Source organism: Oncorhynchus nerka, linkage group LG4 (genome assembly GCF_034236695.1).
Source record: "Oncorhynchus nerka isolate Pitt River linkage group LG4, Oner_Uvic_2.0, whole genome shotgun sequence".
Lineage (NCBI taxonomy): Eukaryota > Metazoa > Chordata > Actinopteri > Salmoniformes > Salmonidae > Oncorhynchus > Oncorhynchus nerka.
In genome coordinates this window covers 101,768,704-101,790,308 of record NC_088399.1, presented here as the reverse complement: position 1 = coordinate 101,790,308, position 21,605 = coordinate 101,768,704, and the positions used below count along the sequence as shown (strand labels likewise).

The 21,605-nt window shown below is 44.9% G+C and overlaps 1 protein-coding gene across 1 annotated transcript in view; it reads left to right on the top strand.

The window, feature by feature from the left end:
- The first annotated feature begins 1,452 nt into the window (after positions 1-1,452).
- LOC115125006 (protein CBFA2T1-like) overlaps positions 1,453-21,605 on the top strand; it is a 181,116-nt gene continuing 160,963 nt past the window's right edge. Inside the window, 2 exon segments of the mRNA XM_065018163.1 lie at positions 1,453-1,591; positions 7,271-7,515. Of these exon segments, the coding sequence (XP_064874235.1) occupies positions 1,474-1,591; positions 7,271-7,515 (363 nt within the window). The 5' untranslated portion in view covers positions 1,453-1,473.

Sequence of the window (21,605 nt, the reverse complement as noted above, 5' to 3'; positions counted from 1 at the left end):
ATCTGGATGAATGTATTTGCTACATGACCATGTTACATACATCTACCTAAATGACCATGTTACCTACATGACCATGTTACCTAAATGACCATGTTACCTACATGACCATGTTACCTACATGTTACCTACATGACCATGTTACCTACATGTACCTACATGACCATGTTACCTACATCTACCTACATGACCATGTTACCTACATCTACCTACATGACCATGTTACATACATGTACCTACATGACCATGTTACCTACATCTACCTACATGACCATGTTACCTACATGTACCTACATGACCATGTTACCTACATGTACCTACATGACCATGTTACCTACATGTACCTAAATGACCATGTTACCTACATGACCATGTTACCTAAATGACCATGTTACCTACATGTATCTAAATGACCATGTTACCTAAATGACCATGTTACCTAAATGACCATGTTACCAACATGTATCTAAATTATCATGTTACATACATGTTACATGTACCTAAATGACCATGTTACCTAAATGACCATGTTACCTAAATGACCATGTTACCTAAATGACCATGTTACCTAAATGACCATGTTACCTACATGTACCTACATGACCATGTTACCTAAATGACCATGTTACCTAAATGACCATGTTACCTACATGTACCTACATGACCATGTTACCTACATGTACCTACATGACCATGTTACCTAAATGACCATGTTACCTACATGACCATGTTACCTACATGACCATGTTACCGACATGTATCTACATGACCATGTTACCTACATGACCATGTTACCTAAATTACCATGTTACCTACATGACCATGTTACCTACATGACCATGTTACCTATACATGACCATGTTACCTATAAATGACCATGTTACCTACATGACCATGTTACCTACATGTACCTAAATGAGCATGTTACCAACATGTACCTAAATGACCATGTTACCGACATGTACCTAAATGACCATGTTACCTACATCTACCTAAATGACCATGTTAGCTACATGTATCTAAATGACCATGTTACCTACATGTATCTAAATGACGATGTTACCTACATGACCATGTTACCTACATGTACCTAAATGACCATGTTACCTACATGACCATGTTACCTACATGACCATGTTACCTACATGTACCTAAATGACCATGTTACCTACATGACCATGTTACCTACATGACCATGTGACCATGTTACCTACATGACCATGTTACCTACATTTACCTAAATGACCATGTTACCTACATGACCATGTTACCTACATGACCATGTTACCTACATGACCATGTTACCTACATGTACCTACATGACCATGTTACCTACATGACCATGTTACCTACATGACCATGTTACCAACATGTACCTAAATGACCATGTTACCTACATGACCATGTTACATACATGTACCTAAAACAGTTTATTCCTCCTCTGTGTCTCCAGATCACACTGAGAAGTGTTCCACTATGCCCGACTCACCTGCGGATGTGAAAACACAATCCAGGTTAACTCCAACCACCATGCCTCCTCCTCCTCCAACCACGCAGGGAGCCCCTCGAACCAGCTCCTTCACACCTACTACATGTAAGTACTGACACACACACACAGAGTTAGTGTATCCTGCTATTGCTATGAGACAGTTCCAACCATATAAATCCTATTGGTCACATTATTACATTTACATTTAAGTCATTTAGCAGACGCTCTTATCCAGAGCGACTTACAAATTGGACATGCATCAACCATTTGTTATCCATCACTTCTACTGGTTGACCCACATCTTACTGAGTGTTTTATGATGTATAATTAATGAAGGAATGAAGTTACAACAATATGCCTTCCCCGGGTAGAATAGAAACACATACAGGCTACTTATTTTTTACACATTTCAGGGTGGAGCACAAATAATTAGGCTACTGCAGAAATAATACCAGCAGGTTGTCTAGTGTAGGCTAGCCTATGTATTGTCGGACCTAAGTATTTTACAAATAGTGTTTATAGGATATTTCACAAAATTGTCACAAACATAGATATGACAGTAGCCAACGTGGACAATTGGTCATGGAGTTTGAAACGTTACAGATTGAAACAACCATAAATTATAGCAATTCCAACGTTACTGCACATGTTAATGGCTAGACCCTAGCTTATAGTCTATAACAAATAAGGGCAGAATTTTCTTTGAATATAATAAATCATAGATCAACAATAATACATTACATTGGCACAAAGAAACATCGGCCTTCAGGATACATAATGTTCCAACCCGATGCAGAAAACAGTTTCCAAAACCCTCCCTCCCATAATAACGGAACACCTTATATGAATAAATACTCTCTTCCATCCCACAGTCTAAAAAATAATGTTGCACTTGGAACCTAGAAATCGATGGGCCAAATTCATAGCATGTGCAATTGGATAGCTAGCTATAGCGCTTACGTTCCCTGTCTGAGTTCCATATGCTGTCTACCGGTAGCCTACAGCCTATTAGGTTATAATTTCGACTAGCCAACAAAAGCTAATGATGGCATGAAAGGAATTAGGAAGGCAGAATCAGAAATATACAAGAAGAAGTCAGGACGCCGGGTAGCAGACACTAGACATTCAGCCATTTACATTTACATTTACATTTAAGTCATTTAGCAGACGCTCTTATCCAGAGCGACTTACAAATTGGTGCATTCACCTTATGACCTCCAGTGGAACAGTAGTGCATCTAAATCTTTTCAGGGGGAGGGGGGGTGAGAGGGATTACTTTATCCTATCCTAGGTATTCCTTAGCCAGTCAGAATGAGAAACAAAGTATCCACATAAAGCAAGCGTCGTTGTCTAGGGCCGATCCATTGGCTACACCCGCACAGAGTCTGGGTCCCCAAGTCAAAGCTTCTTCACTTTATTCTTAGTACATAACTGTATGCTAAGGCTGCATATCACAATCTCGTTCCACATACCTCTCCTACCGGCCTACGACTCTAAAACGCCTTTTGGGTTACTTTCTGATAGCCTACCACAGCACCAATCCGCTGAAACATTATAAAACAGGTTCGGACAATCCCGTATCCGGGAGCGTAATCATAGCCTCAAGCTCATTACCAAAATGCAACGTTAACTATTCATGAAAATCGCAAATGAAATAAATATATTCAAACACAAGCTTAGCCTTTTGTTAACAACACTGTCATCTCAGATTTTCAAAATATGCTTTTCAACCAAAGCTACACAAGCATTTGTGTAAGAGTATTGATAGCCTAGCATAACATTAACCTGTTAAGACTCTAGGGGCAGTATTTCATTTTTGGATAAAAAGACGTGCCCGTTTTAAGCGCAATATTTTGTCACGAAAAGATGCTCGAATATGCTTGGAATTGATAGTTTTGGAAAGAAGACAGTCTTACGTTTCCAGAAATGCAAAGATTTTCACTGTGAGTCCCTTAGAACAAATGCTTCGGGCAAAACCAAGATGTATGACCGACCAGGAAATGCACAGGATTTCTGAGGCTACGTTTTCCATGATCGCCTTATATGGCTGTGAATGCGACAGGAATGAACGGACTCTTTCTCTTGTTTCCCAAGGTCTTTGCAGCATTGTGACGTATTTGTAGGCATATCATTGGAAGATTGACCATAAGAGACTACAATTGCCAAGTGTCCCCCTTGGTGTCTGTGTGGCAATTGGTGCGCAAAAGTCAGGTCCCGGTATTTTTCCATTCAAATCTCAGAACAAACCAGGCTACAAGGACGGTGCTTTCAATGGAGAGAAATATGACAAACCACCTTCAGGATTGATTCAAACAACGTTTTCCATGTTTCAGTCGATATTATGGAGTTAATTCGGAAAAAAGTTCGACATGTAGGTGACTGAATTTTCGGTTAGTTTCGGTAGCCAAATGCATAGTAACAAAACGGAACGATGTGTCCTACACAAGAATCTTTCAGGAAAAACTGGACATCTGCTATGTAACTGAGAGTCTCCTCATTGAAACATCTGAAGTTCTTCAAAGGTAAATTATTTTATTTGATTCCTTGGCTGGTTTTTGTGAATATGTTGCGTGCTAAATGCTAACGCTAATGCTAAGCTAGCTATCACCACTCTTACACAAATTAGTGATTTTCTCTGGTTCTAAAGCATATTTTGAAAATCTGAGACGACAGGATTGTTAAGAAAAGGATAAGCTTGAGAACAGGCATATTTATTTCATTTCATTTGCGATTTTTAGAAATCGCTAACGTTGCGTTATGGTAATGAGCTTGAGGCTGTAGTTACGCTACCGCATACGGGTTTGGGCGGACTATGAGGTTAAGCCTAGCATTCAGCAGGCAACATTTTCACAAAAACAAGAAAAGCATTCAAATAAAATAATTTACCTTTGAAGAACTTCGGATGTTTTCAATGACGAGACTCTCAGTTAGATAGCAAATGTTCATTTTTTCCAAAAATATTATTTGTGTAGGAGAAATAGCTCCGTTTTGTTCATCATGTTTGGCAACAAAAAAAAAACGAAAATGCAGTCACTACAACACCAAACTTTTTTCCAAATTAGCTCCATAATATCGACAGAAACATGGCAAATGTAGTTTAGAATCAATCCTCAAGGTGTTTTTCACATATCTTTTCGATGATAAATCATTTGTGGCAGTCTGTTTCTCATCAGTAGCAAACTGAAAAATACTGCAGCTGGAGATTACGCAAAAATTGTGACGGAGGACACCAAGCGGGGCACCTAGTAGATGTAGTCTCTTATGGTCAATCTTCCAATGATATGCCTACAAATACGTCACAATGCTGCAGACACCTTGGGGAAAACTTGGAAAATGTAACTGACTCCTAGCTCCTCCACAGCCATATAAGGAGTCATTGCCATGAGGCGGTTTCAAAAAATGCGGCACTTCCTGATTGGAAGTGATTTTTATCTGGGTTTTTTCTGTAACATCAGTTCTGTGGCACTCACAGACAATATCTTTGCAGTTTTGGAAACGTCAGAGTGTTTTCTTTCCAAAGTTGTCAATTATATGCATAGTCGAGCATCTTTTCGTGACAAAATATCTTTTTATGGTGTTATTATCCTGGTGTTATTTATTATATTTATTATATTGTCGTATTTAATCCTGGTGTTATTTATTATATTGTTGTGTTTAATCCTGGTGTTATTTATTATATTGTTGTGTTTAATCCTGGTGTTATTTATTATATTGTTGTGTTTAATCCTGGTGTTATTTATTATATTGCGGTGTTTAATCCTGGTGTTATTTATTATATTGCGGTGTTTAATCCTGGTGTTATTTATTATATTGCTGTGTTTAATCCTGGTGTTATTTATTATATTGCTGTGTTTAATCCTGGTGTTATTTATTATATTGTTGTGTTTAATCCTGGTGTTATTTATTATATTGTTGTATTTAATCCTGGTGTTATTTATTATATTGTTGTATTTAATCCTGGTGTTATTTATTATATTGCTGTGTTTAATCCTGGTGTTATTTATTATATTGCTGTGTTTAATCCTGGTGTTATTTATTATATTGTTGTGTTTAATCCTGGTGTTATTTATTATATTGTTGTATTTAATCCTGGTGTTATTTATTATATTTATTATATTGTTGTATTTAATCCTGGTGTTATTTATTATATTGTTGTATTTAATCCTGGTGTTATTTATTATATTTATTATATTGCTGTGTTTAATCCTGGTGTTATTTATTATATTGCTGTGTTTAATCCTGGTGTTATTTATTATATTGCTGTGTTTAATCCTGGTGTTATTTATTATATTGCTGTGTTTAATCCTGGTGTTATTTATTATATTGTTGTATTTAATCCTGGTGTTATTTATTATATTTATTATATTGCTGTATTTAATCCTGGTGTTATTTATTATATTGCTGTGTTTAATCCTGGTGTTATTTATTATATTGTTGTGTTTAATCCTGGTGTTATTTATTATATTTATTATATTGTTGTATTTAATCCTGGTGTTATTTATTATATTGCTGTGTTTAATCCTGGTGTTATTTATTATATTGTTGTGTTTAATCCTGGTGTTATTTATTATATTTATTATATTGCTGTATTTAATCCTGGTGTTATTTATTATATTGTTGTGTTTAATCCTGGTGTTATTTATTATATTGTTGTATTTAATCCTGGTGTTATTTATTATATTGCTGTGTTTAATCCTGGTGTTATTTATTATATTGTTGTATTTAATCCTGGTGTTATTTATTATATTTATTATATTGCTGTGTTTAATCCTGGTGTTATTTATTATATTGCTGTGTTTAATCCTGGTGTTATTTATTATATTGTTGTATTTAATCCTGGTGTTATTTATTATATTTATTATATTGTTGTGTTTAATCCTGGTGTTATTTATTATATTGCTGTGTTTAATCCTGGTGTTATTTATTATATTTATTATATTGCTGTGTTTAATCCTGGTGTTATTTATTATATTGTTGTATTTAATCCTGGTGTTATTTATTATATTGTTGTGTTTAATCCTGGTGTTATTTATTATATTGTTGTATTTAATCCTGGTGTTATTTATTATATTTATTATATTGTTGTGTTTAATCCTGGTGTTATTTATTATATTGCTGTGTTTAATCCTGGTGTTATTTATTATATTGTTGTATTTAATCCTGGTGTTATTTATTATATTTATTATATTGCTGTGTTTAATCCTGGTGTTATTTATTATATTGCTGTGTTTAATCCTGGTGTTATTTATTATATTTATTATATTGCTGTGTTTAATCCTGGTGTTATTTATTATATTGTCGTATTTAATCCTGGTGTTATTTATTATATTGTTGTGTTTAATCCTGGTGTTATTTATTATATTGCTGTGTTTAATCCTGGTGTTATTTATTATATTGTTGTGTTTAATCCTGGTGTTATTTATTATATTGTTGTATTTAATCCTGGTGTTATTTATTATATTTATTATATTGTTGTGTTTAATCCTGGTGTTATTTATTATATTGTTGTATTTAATCCTGGTGTTATTTATTATATTGCTGTGTTTAATCCTGGTGTTATTTATTATATTGTTGTATTTAATCCTGGTGTTATTTATTATATTGTTGTGTTTAATCCTGGTGTTATTTATTATATTGTTGTGTTTAATCCTGGTGTTATTTATTATATTGCTGTGTTTAATCCTGGTGTTATTTATTATATTGTTGTGTTTAATCCTGGTGTTATTTATTATATTGTCGTATTTAATCCTAGTGTGTTTTTCTCAATCTTCTTTGTGTTTACAGTAACCAACGGCAACAACAGCCACTCCCCCACAGCGTTAAATGGAGCTCCCTCGCCACCCAACGGCTTCAGCAACGGGCCTAGCTCCTCCTCATCTTCCTCGCTGGCGAATCAGCTGCTCCCTCTTGCGTGCGGCGCCCGGCAGCTCAGCAAGCTGAAACGCTTCCTCACAACTCTACAGCAGTTCGGCAACGACATCTCACCCGAGATCGGAGAACGCGTCCGTATGCTGGTGCTGGGGCTGGTGGTGAGTCTGTAAACCAGGGAGACGTCCTCCTGGAAGTTTTAACTCCAACCCTGCTCCTGGAGAGACCCTCCTGTAGGTTATAACTCCAACCATGTTCCTGGAGAGACCCTCCTGTAGGTTATAACTCCAACCATGTTCCTGGAGAGATACCATCCTGTAGGTTTTAACTCCAACCCTGTTCCTGGAGAGAAACCCTCCTGTAGGTTATAACTCCAACCCTGTTCCCTGAGAGATACCCACCTGTAGGTTATAACTCCAACCATGTTCCTGGAGAGATACCCTCCTGTAGGTTATAACTCCAACCATGTTCCTGGAGAAACCCTCCTGTAGGTTTTAACTCCAACCCTGTTCCTGGAGAAACCCTCCTGTAGGTTTTAACTCCAACCATGTTCCTGGAGCAAGACCCTCCTGTAGGTTATAGCTCCAACCATGTTCCTGGAGAGAGACCCTCCTGTAGGTTTTAACTCCAACCCTGTTCCTGGAGAGAAACCCTCCTGTAGGTTTTAACTCCAACCTGTTGTAAACTATCCTGATTCAGTTTATCAACCAGCTAATTATTAGAATCAGGTTTGTTTTATTAAGGTTGCAGTTCAAATCCACAAGAGGGCTGATGAAGGATAACCCTATCTCAAAGGCTCAGATGAACTTGAGATTAAAGACCTGCTTTTCATGAGATTCATTTGATATAATAAAATTAAGATTCATTGGGGGAAAAACAGCATTTGATATATCATGTAGAGTAATATGATGTTGCAGAGAAAAAATAGCATAGCATGTAGGAGGAGGAAGAGGAGATGGTGGTGGTGAAGGAGGAGGTGGTGAGGGAGGGAGTAGGAAGAGGAGCTGGTGTGGGAGGAGGAGGAGCTGGTGTGGGAGGAGGAGGAGGAGGAGCAGGTGGGGGAGGAGGAGCAGCTGGTGGGGGAGGAGGAGGAGCTGGTGTGGGAGGAGGAGGAGGAGCAGGTGGGGAAGGAGGAGAAGGTGGTGTGGAAGGAGGGGGAGGAGCAGGTGGGGGAGGAGGAGGTAGTGGGGGAGGAGGAGGAGGATGGTGGTGGTGGTGGTGGTGGGGGTTAAGGAGGAGGTGGTGAGGGAGGGAGAAGGAAGAGGAGGAGGAGCAGGTGGGGGAGGAGGAGGAGGAGGTGTGGGACAATGTGAGGGAGGACGTAGGGGAGGAGGAGGAAGATGTAGGGGAGGAGGAGGAGGAGATGGAGGGGCATGAAGAGCCTAGCAATGTTACAGGGTGGGGGAGTTCTATCCTCTCCTCTTAGCTGAGATGTTACAGGGTGGGGGAGTTCTATCCTCTCCTCTCCTCTTAGCTGAGATGTTACAGGGTGGGGGAGTTCTATCCTCTCCTCTCCTCTTAGCTGAGATGTTACAGGGTGGGGGAGTTCTATCCTCTCCTCTCCTCTTAGCTGAGATGTTACAGGGTGGGGGAGTTCTCTCTCCTCTCCTCTTAGCTGAGATGTTACAGGGTGGGGGAGTTCTCTCCTCTTAGCTGAGATGTTACAGGGTGGGGGAGTTCTATCCTCTCCTCTCCTCTTAGCTGAGATGTTACAGGGTGGGGGGAGTTCTATCCTCTCCTCTTAGCTGAGATGTTACAGGGTGGGGGAGTTCTATCCTCTCCTCTTAGCTGAGATGTTACAGGGTGGGGGGTTCTATCCTCTCCTCTTAGCTGAGATGTTACAGGGTGGGGAGTTCTATCCTCTCCTCTTAGCTGAGATGTTACAGGGTGGGGAGTTCTATCCTCTCCTCTTAGCTGAGATGTTACAGGGTGGGGGGAGTTCTATCCTCTCCTCTTAGCTGAGATGTTACATGTTGGGGGAGTTCTATCCTCTCCTCTCCTCTTAGCTGAGATGTTACAGGGTGGGGGAGTTCTATCCTCTCCTCTTAGCTGAGATGTTACAGGGTGGGGGAGTTCTATCCTCTCCTCTCCTCTTAGCTGAGATGTTACAGGGTGGGGGAGTTCTATCCTCTCCTCTTAGCTGAGATGTTACATGTTGGGGGAGTTCTATCCTCTCCTCTCCTCTTAGCTGAGATGTTACAGGGTGGGGGAGTTCTATCCTCTCCTCTTAGCTGAGATGTTACAGGGTGGGGGAGTTCTCTCCTCTCCTCTCCTCTTAGCTGAGATGTTACAGGGTGGGGGAGTTCTATCCTCTCCTCTCCTCTTAGCTGAGATGTTACAGGGTGGGGAGTTCTATCCTCTCCTCTCCTCTTAGCTGAGATGTTACAGGGTGGAGGGAGTTCTATCCTCTCCTCTCCTCTTAGCTGAGATGTTACAGGGTGGGGGAGTTCTATCCTCTCCTCTCCTCTTAGCTGAGATGTTACAGGGTGGGGGAGTTCTATCCTCTCCTCTCCTCTTAGCTGAGATGTTACAGGGTGGGGAGTTCTATCCTCTCCTCTCCTCTTAGCTGAGATGTTACAGGGTGGGGGAGTTCTATCCTCTCCTCTCCTCTTAGCTGAGATGTTACAGGGTGGGGGGTTCTATCCTCTCCTCTTAGCTGAGATGTTACAGGGTGGGGGAGTTCTATCCTCTCCTCTTAGCTGAGATGTTACAGGGTGGGGGAGTTCTATCCTCTCCTCTCCTCTTAGCTGAGATGTTACAGGGTGGGGGAGTTCTCCCTCCTCCTCTTAGCTGAGATGTTACATGTTGGGTGGGGGAGTTCTCCTCTCCTCTTAGCTGAGATGTTACAGGGTGGGGGAGTTCTATCCTCTCCTCTCTTAGCTGAGATGTTACAGGGTGGGGGAGTTCTATCCTCTCCTCTTAGCTGAGATGTTACAGGGTGGGGGAGTTCTATCCTCTCCTCTTAGCTGAGATGTTACAGGGTGGGGGAGTTCTATCCTCTCCTCTCCTCTTAGCTGAGATGTTACAGGGTGGGGGAGTTCTATCCTCTCCTCTCCTCTTAGCTGAGATGTTACAGGGTGGGGGAGTTCTATCCTCTCCTCTCCTCTTAGCTGAGATGTTACAGGGTGGGGAGTTCTATCCTCTCCTCTTAGCTGAGATGTTACAGGGTGGGGGAGTTCTATCCTCTCCCTCTTAGCTGAGATGTTACAGGGTGGGGGAGTTCTATCCTCTCCTCTTAGCTGAGATGTTACAGGGTGGGGAGTTCTATCCTCTCCTCTTAGCTGAGATGTTACAGGGTGGGGGTTCTATCCTCTCCTCTTAGCTGAGATGTTACAGGGTGGGGGAGTTCTATCCTCTCCTCTTAGCTGAGATGTTACAGGGTGGGGGTTCTATCCTCTCCTCTTAGCTGAGATGTTACAGGGTGGGGGTTCTATCCTCTCCTCTTAGCTGAGATGTTACAGGGTGGAGGAGTTCTATCCTCTCCTCTCCTCTAGCTGAGATGTTACAGGGTGGGGGAGTTCTATCCTCTCCTCTCCTCTTAGCTGAGATGTTACAGGGTGGGGGAGTTCTATCCTCCTCTCTCTTAGCTGAGATGTTACAGGGTGGGGGGGTGGTTCTATCCTCTCCTCTTAGCTGAGATGTTACAGGGTGGGGAGTTCTATCCTCTCCTCTCCTCTTAGCTGAGATGTTACAGGGTGGGGGAGTTCTATCCTCTCCTCTCCTCTTAGCTGAGATGTTACAGGGTGGGGGAGTTCTATCCTCTCCTCTCCTCTTAGCTGAGATGTTACAGGGTGGGGGAGTTCTATCCTCTCCTCTTAGCTGAGATGTTACAGGGTGGGGAGTTCTATCCTCTCCTCTCCTCTTAGCTGAGATGTTACAGGGTGGGGGAGTTCTATCCTCTCCTCTCCTCTTAGCTGAGATGTTACAGGGTGGGGGAGTTCTATCCTCTCCTCTTAGCTGAGATGTTACAGGGTGGAGGGAGTTCTATCCTCTCCTCTTAGCTGAGATGTTACAGGGTGGGGGAGTTCTATCCTCTCCTCTTAGCTGAGATGTTACAGGGTGGGGGAGTTCTATCCTCTCCTCTTAGCTGAGATGTTACAGGGTGGGGGAGTTCTATCCTCTCCTCTCCTCTTAGCTGAGATGTTACAGGGTGGGGAGTTCTATCCTCTCCTCTTAGCTGAGATGTTACAGGGTGGGGGGTTCTATCCTCTCCTCTTAGCTGAGATGTTACAGGGTGGGGAGTTCTATCCTCTCCTCTCCTCTTAGCTGAGATGTTACAGGGTGGGGGCTGAGTTCTCTCCTCTCCTCTTAGCTGAGATGTTACAGGGTGGGGGAGTTCTATCCTCTCCTCTCCTCTTAGCTGAGATGTTACAGGGTGGGGGAGTTCTATCCTCTCCTCTTAGCTGAGATGTTACAGGGTGGGGAGTTCTATCTCTCTCCTCTTAGCTGAGATGTTACAGGGTGGGGAGTTCTATCCTCTCCTCTTAGCTGAGATGTTACAGGGTGGGGGGAGTTCTATCCTCTCCTCTCCTCTTAGCTGAGATGTTACAGGGTGGGGAGTTCTATCCTCTCCTCTTAGCTGAGATGTTACAGGGTGGGGGAGTTCTATCCTCTCCTCTCTTAGCTGAGATGTTACAGGGTGGGGGAGTTCTATCCTCTCCTCTCCTCTTAGCTGAGATGTTACAGGGTGGGGGAGTTCTATCCTCTCCTCTCCTCTTAGCTGAGATGTTACAGGGTGGGGAGTTCTATCCTCTCCTCTCCTCTTAGCTGAGATGTTACAGGGTGGGGTTCTCCCTCTCCTCTCCTCTTAGCTGAGTTCTATCCTCTCCTCTCCTCTTAGCTGAGATGTTACAGGGTGGGGGAGTTCTATCCTCTCCTCTTAGCTGAGATGTTACAGGGTGGGGGAGTTCTATCCTCTCCTCTTAGCTGAGATGTTACAGGGTGGGGGAGTTCTATCCTTTCCTGTTAGCTGAGATGTTGCAGGGTGGGGGGAGTTCTATCCTTTCCTGTTAGCTGAGATGTTACAGGGTGGGGGAGTTCTATCCTCTCCTCTTAGCTGAGATGTTACAGGGTGGGGGAGTTCTATCCTCTCCTCTTAGCTGAGATGTTACAGGGTGGGGGGTTCTATCCTCTCCAGGGTGGGGGAGTTCTCCTCTTAGCTGAGATGTTACAGGGTGGGGGAGTTCTATCCTCTCCTCTCCTTAGCTGAGATGTTACAGGGTGGGGGGAGTTCTATCCTCTCCTCTTAGCTGAGATGTTACAGGGTGGGGAGTTCTATCCTCTCCTCCTCTTAGCTGAGATGTTACAGGGTGGGGGAGTTCTATCCTCTCCTCTCTTAGCTGAGATGTTACAGGGTGGGGGAGTTCTATCCTCTCCTCTTAGCTGAGATGTTACAGGGTGGGGAGTTCTATCCTCTCCTCTTAGCTGAGATGTTACAGGGTGGGGGAGTTCTATCCTCTCCTCTCCTCTTAGCTGAGATGTTACAGGGTGGGGGAGTTCTATCCTCTCCTCTCCTCTTAGCTGAGATGTTACAGGGTGGGGGAGTTCTATCCTCTCCTCTCCTCTTAGCTGAGATGTTACAGGGTGGGGAGTTCTATCCTCTCCTCTCCTCTTAGCTGAGATGTTACAGGGTGGGGGAGTTCTATCCTCTCCTCTTAGCTGAGATGTTACAGGGTGGGGGAGTTCTATCCTCTCCTCCTCTTAGCTGAGATGTTACAGGGTGGGGAGTTCTATCCTCTCCTCTTAGCTGAGATGTTACAGGGTGGGGAGTTCTCTTCCTCTTAGCTGAGATGTTACAGGGTGGGGGAGTTCTATCCTCTCCTCCCTCTTAGCTGAGATGTTACAGGGTGGGGGAGTTCTATCCTCTCCTCTTAGCTGAGATGTTACAGGGTGGGGGGAGTTCTCTCCTTAGCTGAGATGTTACAGGGTGGGGGAGTTCTATCCTCTCCTCCTCTTAGCTGAGATGTTACAGGGTGGGGGAGTTCTATCCTCTCCTCTTAGCTGAGATGTTACAGGGTGGGGAGTTCTATCCTCTCCTCTTAGCTGAGATGTTACAGGGTGGGGGAGTTCTATCCTCTCCTCTCTTTAGCTGAGATGTTACAGGGTGGGGGAGTTCTATCCTCTCCTCTTTAGCTGAGATGTTACAGGGTGGGGGAGTTCTATCCTCTCCTCTTAGCTGAGATGTTACAGGGTGGGGGAGTTCTATCCTCTCCTCTGAGATGTTACAGGGTGGGGGGAGTTCTCTTAGCTGAGATGTTACAGGGTGGGGGAGTTCTATCCTCTCCTCTCTTAGCTGAGATGTTACAGGGTGGGGGAGTTCTAGCTGAGATGTTACAGGGTGGGGGAGTTCTATCCTCTCCTCTTAGCTGAGATGTTACAGGGTGGGGGAGTTCTATCCTCTCCTCTTAGCTGAGATGTTACAGGGTGGGGGGAGTTCTATCCTCTCCTCTTAGCTGAGATGTTACAGGGTGGGGGAGTTCTATCCTCTCCTCTTAGCTGAGATGTTACAGGGTGGGGGAGTTCTATCCTCTCCTCTTAGCTGAGATGTTACAGGGTGGGGGAGTTCTATCCTCTCCTCTTAGCTGAGATGTTACAGGGTGGGGGAGTTCTATCCTCTCCTCTTAGCTGAGATGTTACAGGGTGGGGGAGTTCTATCCTCTCCTCTTAGCTGAGATGTTACAGGGTGGGGGAGTTCTATCCTCTCCTCTTAGCTGAGATGTTACAGGGTGGGGGGAGTTCTATCCTCTCCTCTTAGCTGAGATGTTACAGGGTGGGGGAGTTCTATCCTCTCCTCTTAGCTGAGATGTTACAGGGTGGGGGAGTTCTATCCTCTCCTCTTAGCTGAGATGTTACAGGGTGGGGGAGTTCTATCCTTTCCTGTTAGCTGAGATGTTACAGGGTGGGGGAGTTCTATCCTCTCCTCTTAGCTGAGATGTTACAGGGTGGGGGAGTTCTATCCTCTCCTCTTAGCTGAGATGTTACAGGGTGGGGGAGTTCTATCCTCTCCTCTTAGCTGAGATGTTACAGGGTGGGGGAGTTCTATCCTCTCCTCTTAGCTGAGATGTTACAGGGTGGGGGAGTTCTATCCTCTCCTCTTAGCTGAGATGTTACAGGGTGGGGGAGTTCTATCCTCTCCTCTCTAGCTGAGATGTTACAGGGTGGGGGAGTTCTATCCTCTCCTCTTAGCTGAGATGTTACAGGGTGGGGGAGTTCTATCCTCTCCTCTCTTAGCTGAGATGTTACAGGGTGGGGGAGTTCTATCCTCTCCTCTTAGCTGAGATGTTACAGGGTGGGGGGAGTTCTATCCTCTCCTCTTAGCTGAGATGTTACAGGGTGGGGGAGTTCTATCCTCTCCTCTTAGCTGAGATGTTACATGTTGGGGAAGTTCTATCCTCTCCTCTTAGCTGAGATGTTACAGGGTGGGGGGAGTTCTATCCTCTCCTCTTAGCTGAGATGTTACAGGGTGGGGGGAGTTCTATCCTCTCCTCTTAGCTGAGATGTTACAGGGTGGGGAGTTCTATCCTCTCCTCTTAGCTGAGATGTTACATGGTGGGGGAGTTCTATCCTCTCCTCTTAGCTGAGATGTTACAGGGTGGGGGAGTTCTATCCTCTCCTCTTAGCTGAGATGTTACATGGTGGGGGAGTTCTATCCTCTCCTCTTAGCTGAGATGTTACAGGGTGGGGGAGTTCTATCCTCCTCTCCTCTTAGCTGAGATGTTACAGGGTGGGGGGAGTTCTCTCCTCTCCTCTTAGCTGAGATGTTACAGGGTGGGGGAGTTCTATCCTCTCCTCTCCTCTTAGCTGAGATGTTACAGGGTGGGGGAGTTCTATCCTCTCCTCTTAGCTGAAATGTTACAGGGTGGGGGGGTTCTATCCTCTCCTCTTAGCTGAAATGTTACAGGGTGGGGGGAGTTCTCTCCTCTCCTCTTAGCTCGTTCTTTTTTAATATTGTCAGTGTGTCTTCATGTACACACCACCAAGGTTTTCTCTTGGTCTCCCCTTGGCTTCCGTACCACACACACACACACACACACACACACACACACACACACACACACACACACACACACACACACCACCCCTTCCGTAGCTCTTTATTATGTGTTCCCCTCTCTCCCTTATTGAAAAGAGAGGGAATAGTAGAGTTGGCACTGTAGAGAGACAGCCAGAGACTCAGGAAGTTCCCTCTAAACATGGACACACAGATACACACAGAGACACAGGAGGTTCCCTCTAAACATGGACACACAGAGACAGACAGAGACACAGGAGGTTCCCTCTAAACATGGACACACAGAGACACAGGAGGTTCCCTCTAAACATGGACAGACAGAGACAGAGAGACACAGGAGGTTCCCTCTAAACATGGACACACAGAGACACACAGAGACTCAGGACGTTCCCTCTAAACATGGACACACAGAGACTCAGGAGGTTCCCTCTAAACATGGACACACAGAGACAGACACACAGAGACTCAGGAGGTTCCCTCTAAACATGGACAGACAGAGACAGAGAGACACAGGAGGTTCCCTCTAAACATGGACAGACAGAGACAGACACACAGAGACAGAGAGACACAGGAGGTTCCCTCTAAACATGGACACACAGAGACACACAGAGACTCAGGAGGTTCCCTCTAAACATGGACAGACAGAGACAGAGACAGAGAGACACAGGAGGTTCCCTCTAAACATGGACATACAGAGACACGCAGAGACTCAGGAGGTTCCCTCTAAACATGGACACACAGAGACAGACACACAGAGACAGAGAGACACAGGAGGTTCACTCTAAACATGGACACACAGAGACATAGAGGTTCCCTCTAAACATGGACACACAGAGACTCAGGAGGTTCCCTCTAAACATGGACACACAGAGAGACAGAGAGACAGACAGACTCAGGAGGTTCCCTCTAAACATGGACACACAGAGACAGAGAGACACAGGAGGTTCCCTCTAAACATGGACACACAGAGACAGACACACAGAGAGACAGACAGACTCAGGAGGTTCCCTCTAAACATGGACACACAGAGACAGACACACAGAGACAGAGAGACACAGGAGGTTCCCTCTAAACATGGACACACAGAGACTCAGGAGATTCCCTCTAAACATGGACACACAGAGACAAACACACAGAGACACAGGAGGTTCCCTCTAAACATGGACACACAGAGACAAACACACAGAGACACAGGAGGTTCCCTCTAAACATGGACACACAGAGAGACAGAGACTCAGGAGGTTCCCTCTAAACATGGACACACAGAGACAGACACACAGAGACACATAGAGACTCAGGAGGTTCCCTCTAAACATGGACAGACAGAGACAGAGAGACACAGGAGGTTCCCTCTAAACATGGACACACAGAGAGACAGAGAGACACAGGAGGTTCCCTCTAAACATGGACACACAGAGAGACAGAGAGACAGGAGGTTCCCTCTAAACATGGACACACAGAGACACAGGAGGTTCCCTCTAAACATGGACACACAGAGACACAGAGACACAGGAGGTTCCCTCTAAACATGGACACACAGAGAGACAGAGACAGACAGACTCAGGAGGTTCCCTCTAAACATGGACACACAGAGAGACAGAGAGACAGACAGACTCAGGAGGTTCCCTCTAAACATGGACACACAGAGACAGAGAGACACAGGAAGTTCCCTCTAAACATGGACACACAGAGAGACACAGGAGGTTCCCTCTAAACATGGACACACAGAGAGACAGAGAGACAGACAGACTCAGGAGGTTCCCTCTAAACATGGACACACAGAGAGACAGAGAGACAGACAGACTCAGGAGGTTCCCTCTAAACATGGACACACAGAGAGACAGAGAGACAGACAGACTCAGGAGGTTCCCTCTAAACATGGACACACAGAGACAGAGAGACACAGGAGGTTCCCTCTAAACATGGACACACAGAGACAGACACACAGAGAGACAGAGGCTCAGGAGGTTCCCTCTAAACATGGACACACAGAGACAGAGAGACAGGAGGTTCCCTCAAAGACATGGAGAGAGAGAGAGACTTTCCCTCTAAACATGGACACACAGAGACAGAGAGACACAGGAGGTTCCCTCTAAACATGGACACACAGAGAGACACAGAGAAACAGGACACACAGACTGGACACACAGGAGGTTCCCTCTAAACATGGACACACAGAGACAGAGAGACACAGGAGGTTCCCTCTAAACATGGACACACAGAGAGACAGAGACACAGGAGGTTCCCTCTAAACATGGACACACAGAGACAGAGAGACACAGGAGGTTCCCTCTAAACATGGACACACACAGAGACAGAGACTCATGAGGTTCCCTCTAAACATGGACACACAGAGACAGAGAGACACAGGAGGTTCCCTCTAAACATGGACACACAGAGAGACAGAGACACAGGAGGTTCCCTCTAAACATGGACACACAGAGACAGAGAGACACAGGAGGTTCCCTCTAAACATGGACACACAGAGACAGACACACAGAGAGACAGAGGCTCAGGAGGTTCCCTCTAAACATGGACACACAGAGAGACAGAGACTCAGGAGCATCAGTCTAAACACTCTGGTCCAACACATGTTAAAGGAAGTCAACCGGGACGACATTGAGAGATTGGAAAATATCATCTGGAAATAATAAATGTTCTCAGGCTGTTATAGATAAATGGTTCAAAAAAAGTAATTCCCGTGTCCATGGAGACACATGCACATAGAGACACATACACATAGAGACACATACCAGCTCTACTGGTAGTACTGCTACTACCAACTCTACTGGTAGTACTGCTACCAACTCTACTGGTAGTACTGCTACTACCAGCTCTACTGTCCCCTTACCCAGGAAAACTCCAAGCTACTGTCCCCCTTACCCAGGAAAACACCAAGCTACTGTCCCCTTACCAGGGAAAGCACCAAGCTACTGTCCCCTTACCCAGGAAAACACCAAGCTACTGGCCCCTTAACCAGGAAAGCACCAAGCTACTGGCCCCTTAACCAGGAAAGCACCAAGCTACTGTCCCCTTACCTAGGAAAGCACCAAGCTACTGTCCCCTTACCCAGGAAAACACCAAGCTACTGCCCCCTTACCCAGGAAAGCACCAAGCTACTGGCCCCTTACCCAGGAAAGCACCAAGCTACTGTCCCCTTACCCAGGAAAACACCAAGCTACTGCCCCCTTACCCAGGAAAACACCAAGCTACTGGCCCCTTACCCAGGAAAGCACCAAGCTACTGCCCCCTTACCTAGGAAAGCACCAAGCTACTGTCCCCTTACCCAGGAAAGCACCAAGCTACTGCCCCCTTACCTAGGAAAGCACCAAGCTACTGTCCCCTTACCTAGGAAAGCACCAATCTGGGAGTGGATTCTCGGCCCTCACTAGCATGAAAACTAAAAACAGGCACAGTCTGTGTGTGGTAAATGATTTAAGACGGAGACTCTCTCCAATACAACCCAACGTTGCAGAGTTATGTGCATCCTTTCAAGCCCTTCTCATTAACCTGTGGTGTGTTATTCATTCGATTTAACAAATACAGTTTCATATGGAAATAAAGAGCAAAATGATTGATTATTATTATCGTATTACTTGTGCCCTGGTCCTATAAGAGCTCTTTGTCACTTCCCACGAGCCGGGTTGTGACTCACACTCATTCTGATGTTGAAACGTATCGTATAGTGTGTGTGTGTGTGTGTGTGTGTGTGTGTGTGTGTGTGTGTGTGTGTGTGTGTGTGTGTGTGTGTGTGTGTGTGTGTGTGTGTGTGTGTCAGGCTTACAATGATGGCAAAACACAACATTTGAGAGTGTGCTGACCCTGGTGCTAGAGGGGGTACAGCTGAAGGTTGAATGTTTGAAGGGGTACGGGCCTATAAAAAGAAAGAAAACATTTTGGGAACCACTGCAGTAGAGACACAGCTGAATCACTGTGGTGGTATGTTCCAAAATGGATCCCCATCCCCACTGCTGTAGAGACACAGCTGAATCACTGTGGTGGTATGTTCCAAAATGGCCGCCCATCCCCACTGCTGTAGAGACACAGCTGAATCACTGTGGTGGTATGTTCCAAAATGGCCGCCCATCCCCACTGCTGTAGAGGCACAGCTGAATCACTGTGGTGGTATGTTCCAAAATGGCAGCCCATCCCCACTGCTGTAGAGACACAGCTGAATCACTGTGGTGGTATGTTCCAAAATGGCAGCCCATCCCCACTGCTGTAGAGACACAGCTGAATCACTGTGGTGGTATGTTCCAAAATGGCCACTGCTGTAGAGACACAGCTGAATCACTGTGGTGCTATGTTCCAAAATGGCCACTGCCTGTAGAGACACAGCTGAATCACTGTGGTGTTATGTTCCAAAATGGCCGCCCATCCCCACTGCTATAGAGACACAGCTGAATCACTGTGGTGCTATGTTCCAAAATGGCCACTGCCTGTAGAGACACAGCTGAATCACTGTGGTGTTATGTTCCAAAATGGCAGCCCATCCTCACTGCTGTAGAGACACAGCTGAATCACTGTGGTGTTATGTTCCAAAATGGCCGCCCATCCCCACTGCAGTAGAGACACAGCTGAATCACTGTGGTGTTATGTTCCAAAATGGCCGCCCATCCCCACTGCTGTAGAGACACAGCTGAATCACTGTGGTGTTATGTTCCAAAATGGCAGCCCATCCCCACTGCTGTAGAGACACAGCTGAATCACTGTGGTGTTATGTTCCAAAATGGCCACTGCCTGTAGAGACACAGCTGAATCACTGTGGTGTTATGTTCCAAAATGGCCACTGCCTGTAGAGACACAGCTGAATCACTGTGGTGTTATGTTCCAAAATGGCCACTGCCTGTAGAGACACAGCTGAATCACTGTGGTGTTATGTTCCAAAATGGCTCCCCATCCCCACTGCTGTAGAGACACAGCTGAATCACTGTGGTGTTATGTTCCAAAATGGCCGCCCATCCTCACTGCTGTAGAGACACAGCTGATTCACCGTGGTGTTATGTTCCAAAATGGCCACTGCTGTAGAGACACAGCTGAATCACTGTGGTGTTATGTTCCAAAATGGCAGCCCATCCCCACTGCCTTCAGAAAGTATTCAGACCCCTTGACTTTTTCCACATTTTGTTACGTTATCTATAATTCAGCAATCTACACACAATACCCCATTAAGACAAAGCGAAAACAGTTTTTTGGACATTTTTGCAAATTCATTACAAATAAAAACAGAAATACCTTATTTATAGAAGTATTCAGACCCTTTGCTATGAGATTCGATATAGAGCTGAGGAGCATCCTGTTTCTATTGAACATCGTTGAGATGTTTCTACAACTTGATTGGAGTCCACTGGTGGTAAATTCAATTGATTGGATATGATTTGGGAAGACACACACCTGTCTATATAATGTCCCACAGCTGACAGTGAATGTCAGAGCAAAAACCAAGCCATGAGGTCGAAGGAATTGTCTGTAGAGCTAAAAGGCAGGATTGTGTCGAGGTACAGATCTGGGGAAGGGTACCAAAACATTTCTGCAGCATTGAAGGTCCCCAAGAACACAGTGGCCTCCATCATTCTGCAGCATTGAAGGTCCCCAAGAACACAGTGGCCTCCATCATTCTGCAGTATTGAAGGTCCCCCAGAACACAGTGGCCTCCATCATTCTGCAGCATTGAAGGTCCCCAAGAACACAGTGGCCTCCATCATTCTGCAGTATTGAAGGTCCCCAAGAACACAGTGGCCTCCATCATTCTGCAGCATTGAAGGTCCCCAAGAACACAGTGGCCTCCATCATTCTGCAGCATTGAAGGTCCCCAAGAACACAGTGGCCTCCATCATTCTGCAGCATTGAAGGTCCCCAAGAACACAGTGGCCTCCATCATTCTGCAGTATTGAAGGTCCCCAAGAACACAGTGGCCTCCATCATTCTGCAGTATTGAAGGTCCCCCAGAACACAGTGGCCTCCATCATTCTTAAATGGAAGAAGTTTAGAACCGCCAATACTCTTCCTAGAGCTGGCCGCCTGGCCAAACTGAGCAATCAGGGGAGAAGGGCCTTGGTCAGAGAGGTGACCAAGAGCCAGATGGTCACTCTGACAGAGCTCCAGAGTTCTTCTGTGGAGATGGGAGAACCTTCCAGAAGGACAACCATCTCTGCAGCACTCCACCAATCAGGCCTTTATGGTAGAGGTCAGACGGAAGCCACTCCTCAGTAAAAGGCACATGACAGCCCGCTTAGAGTT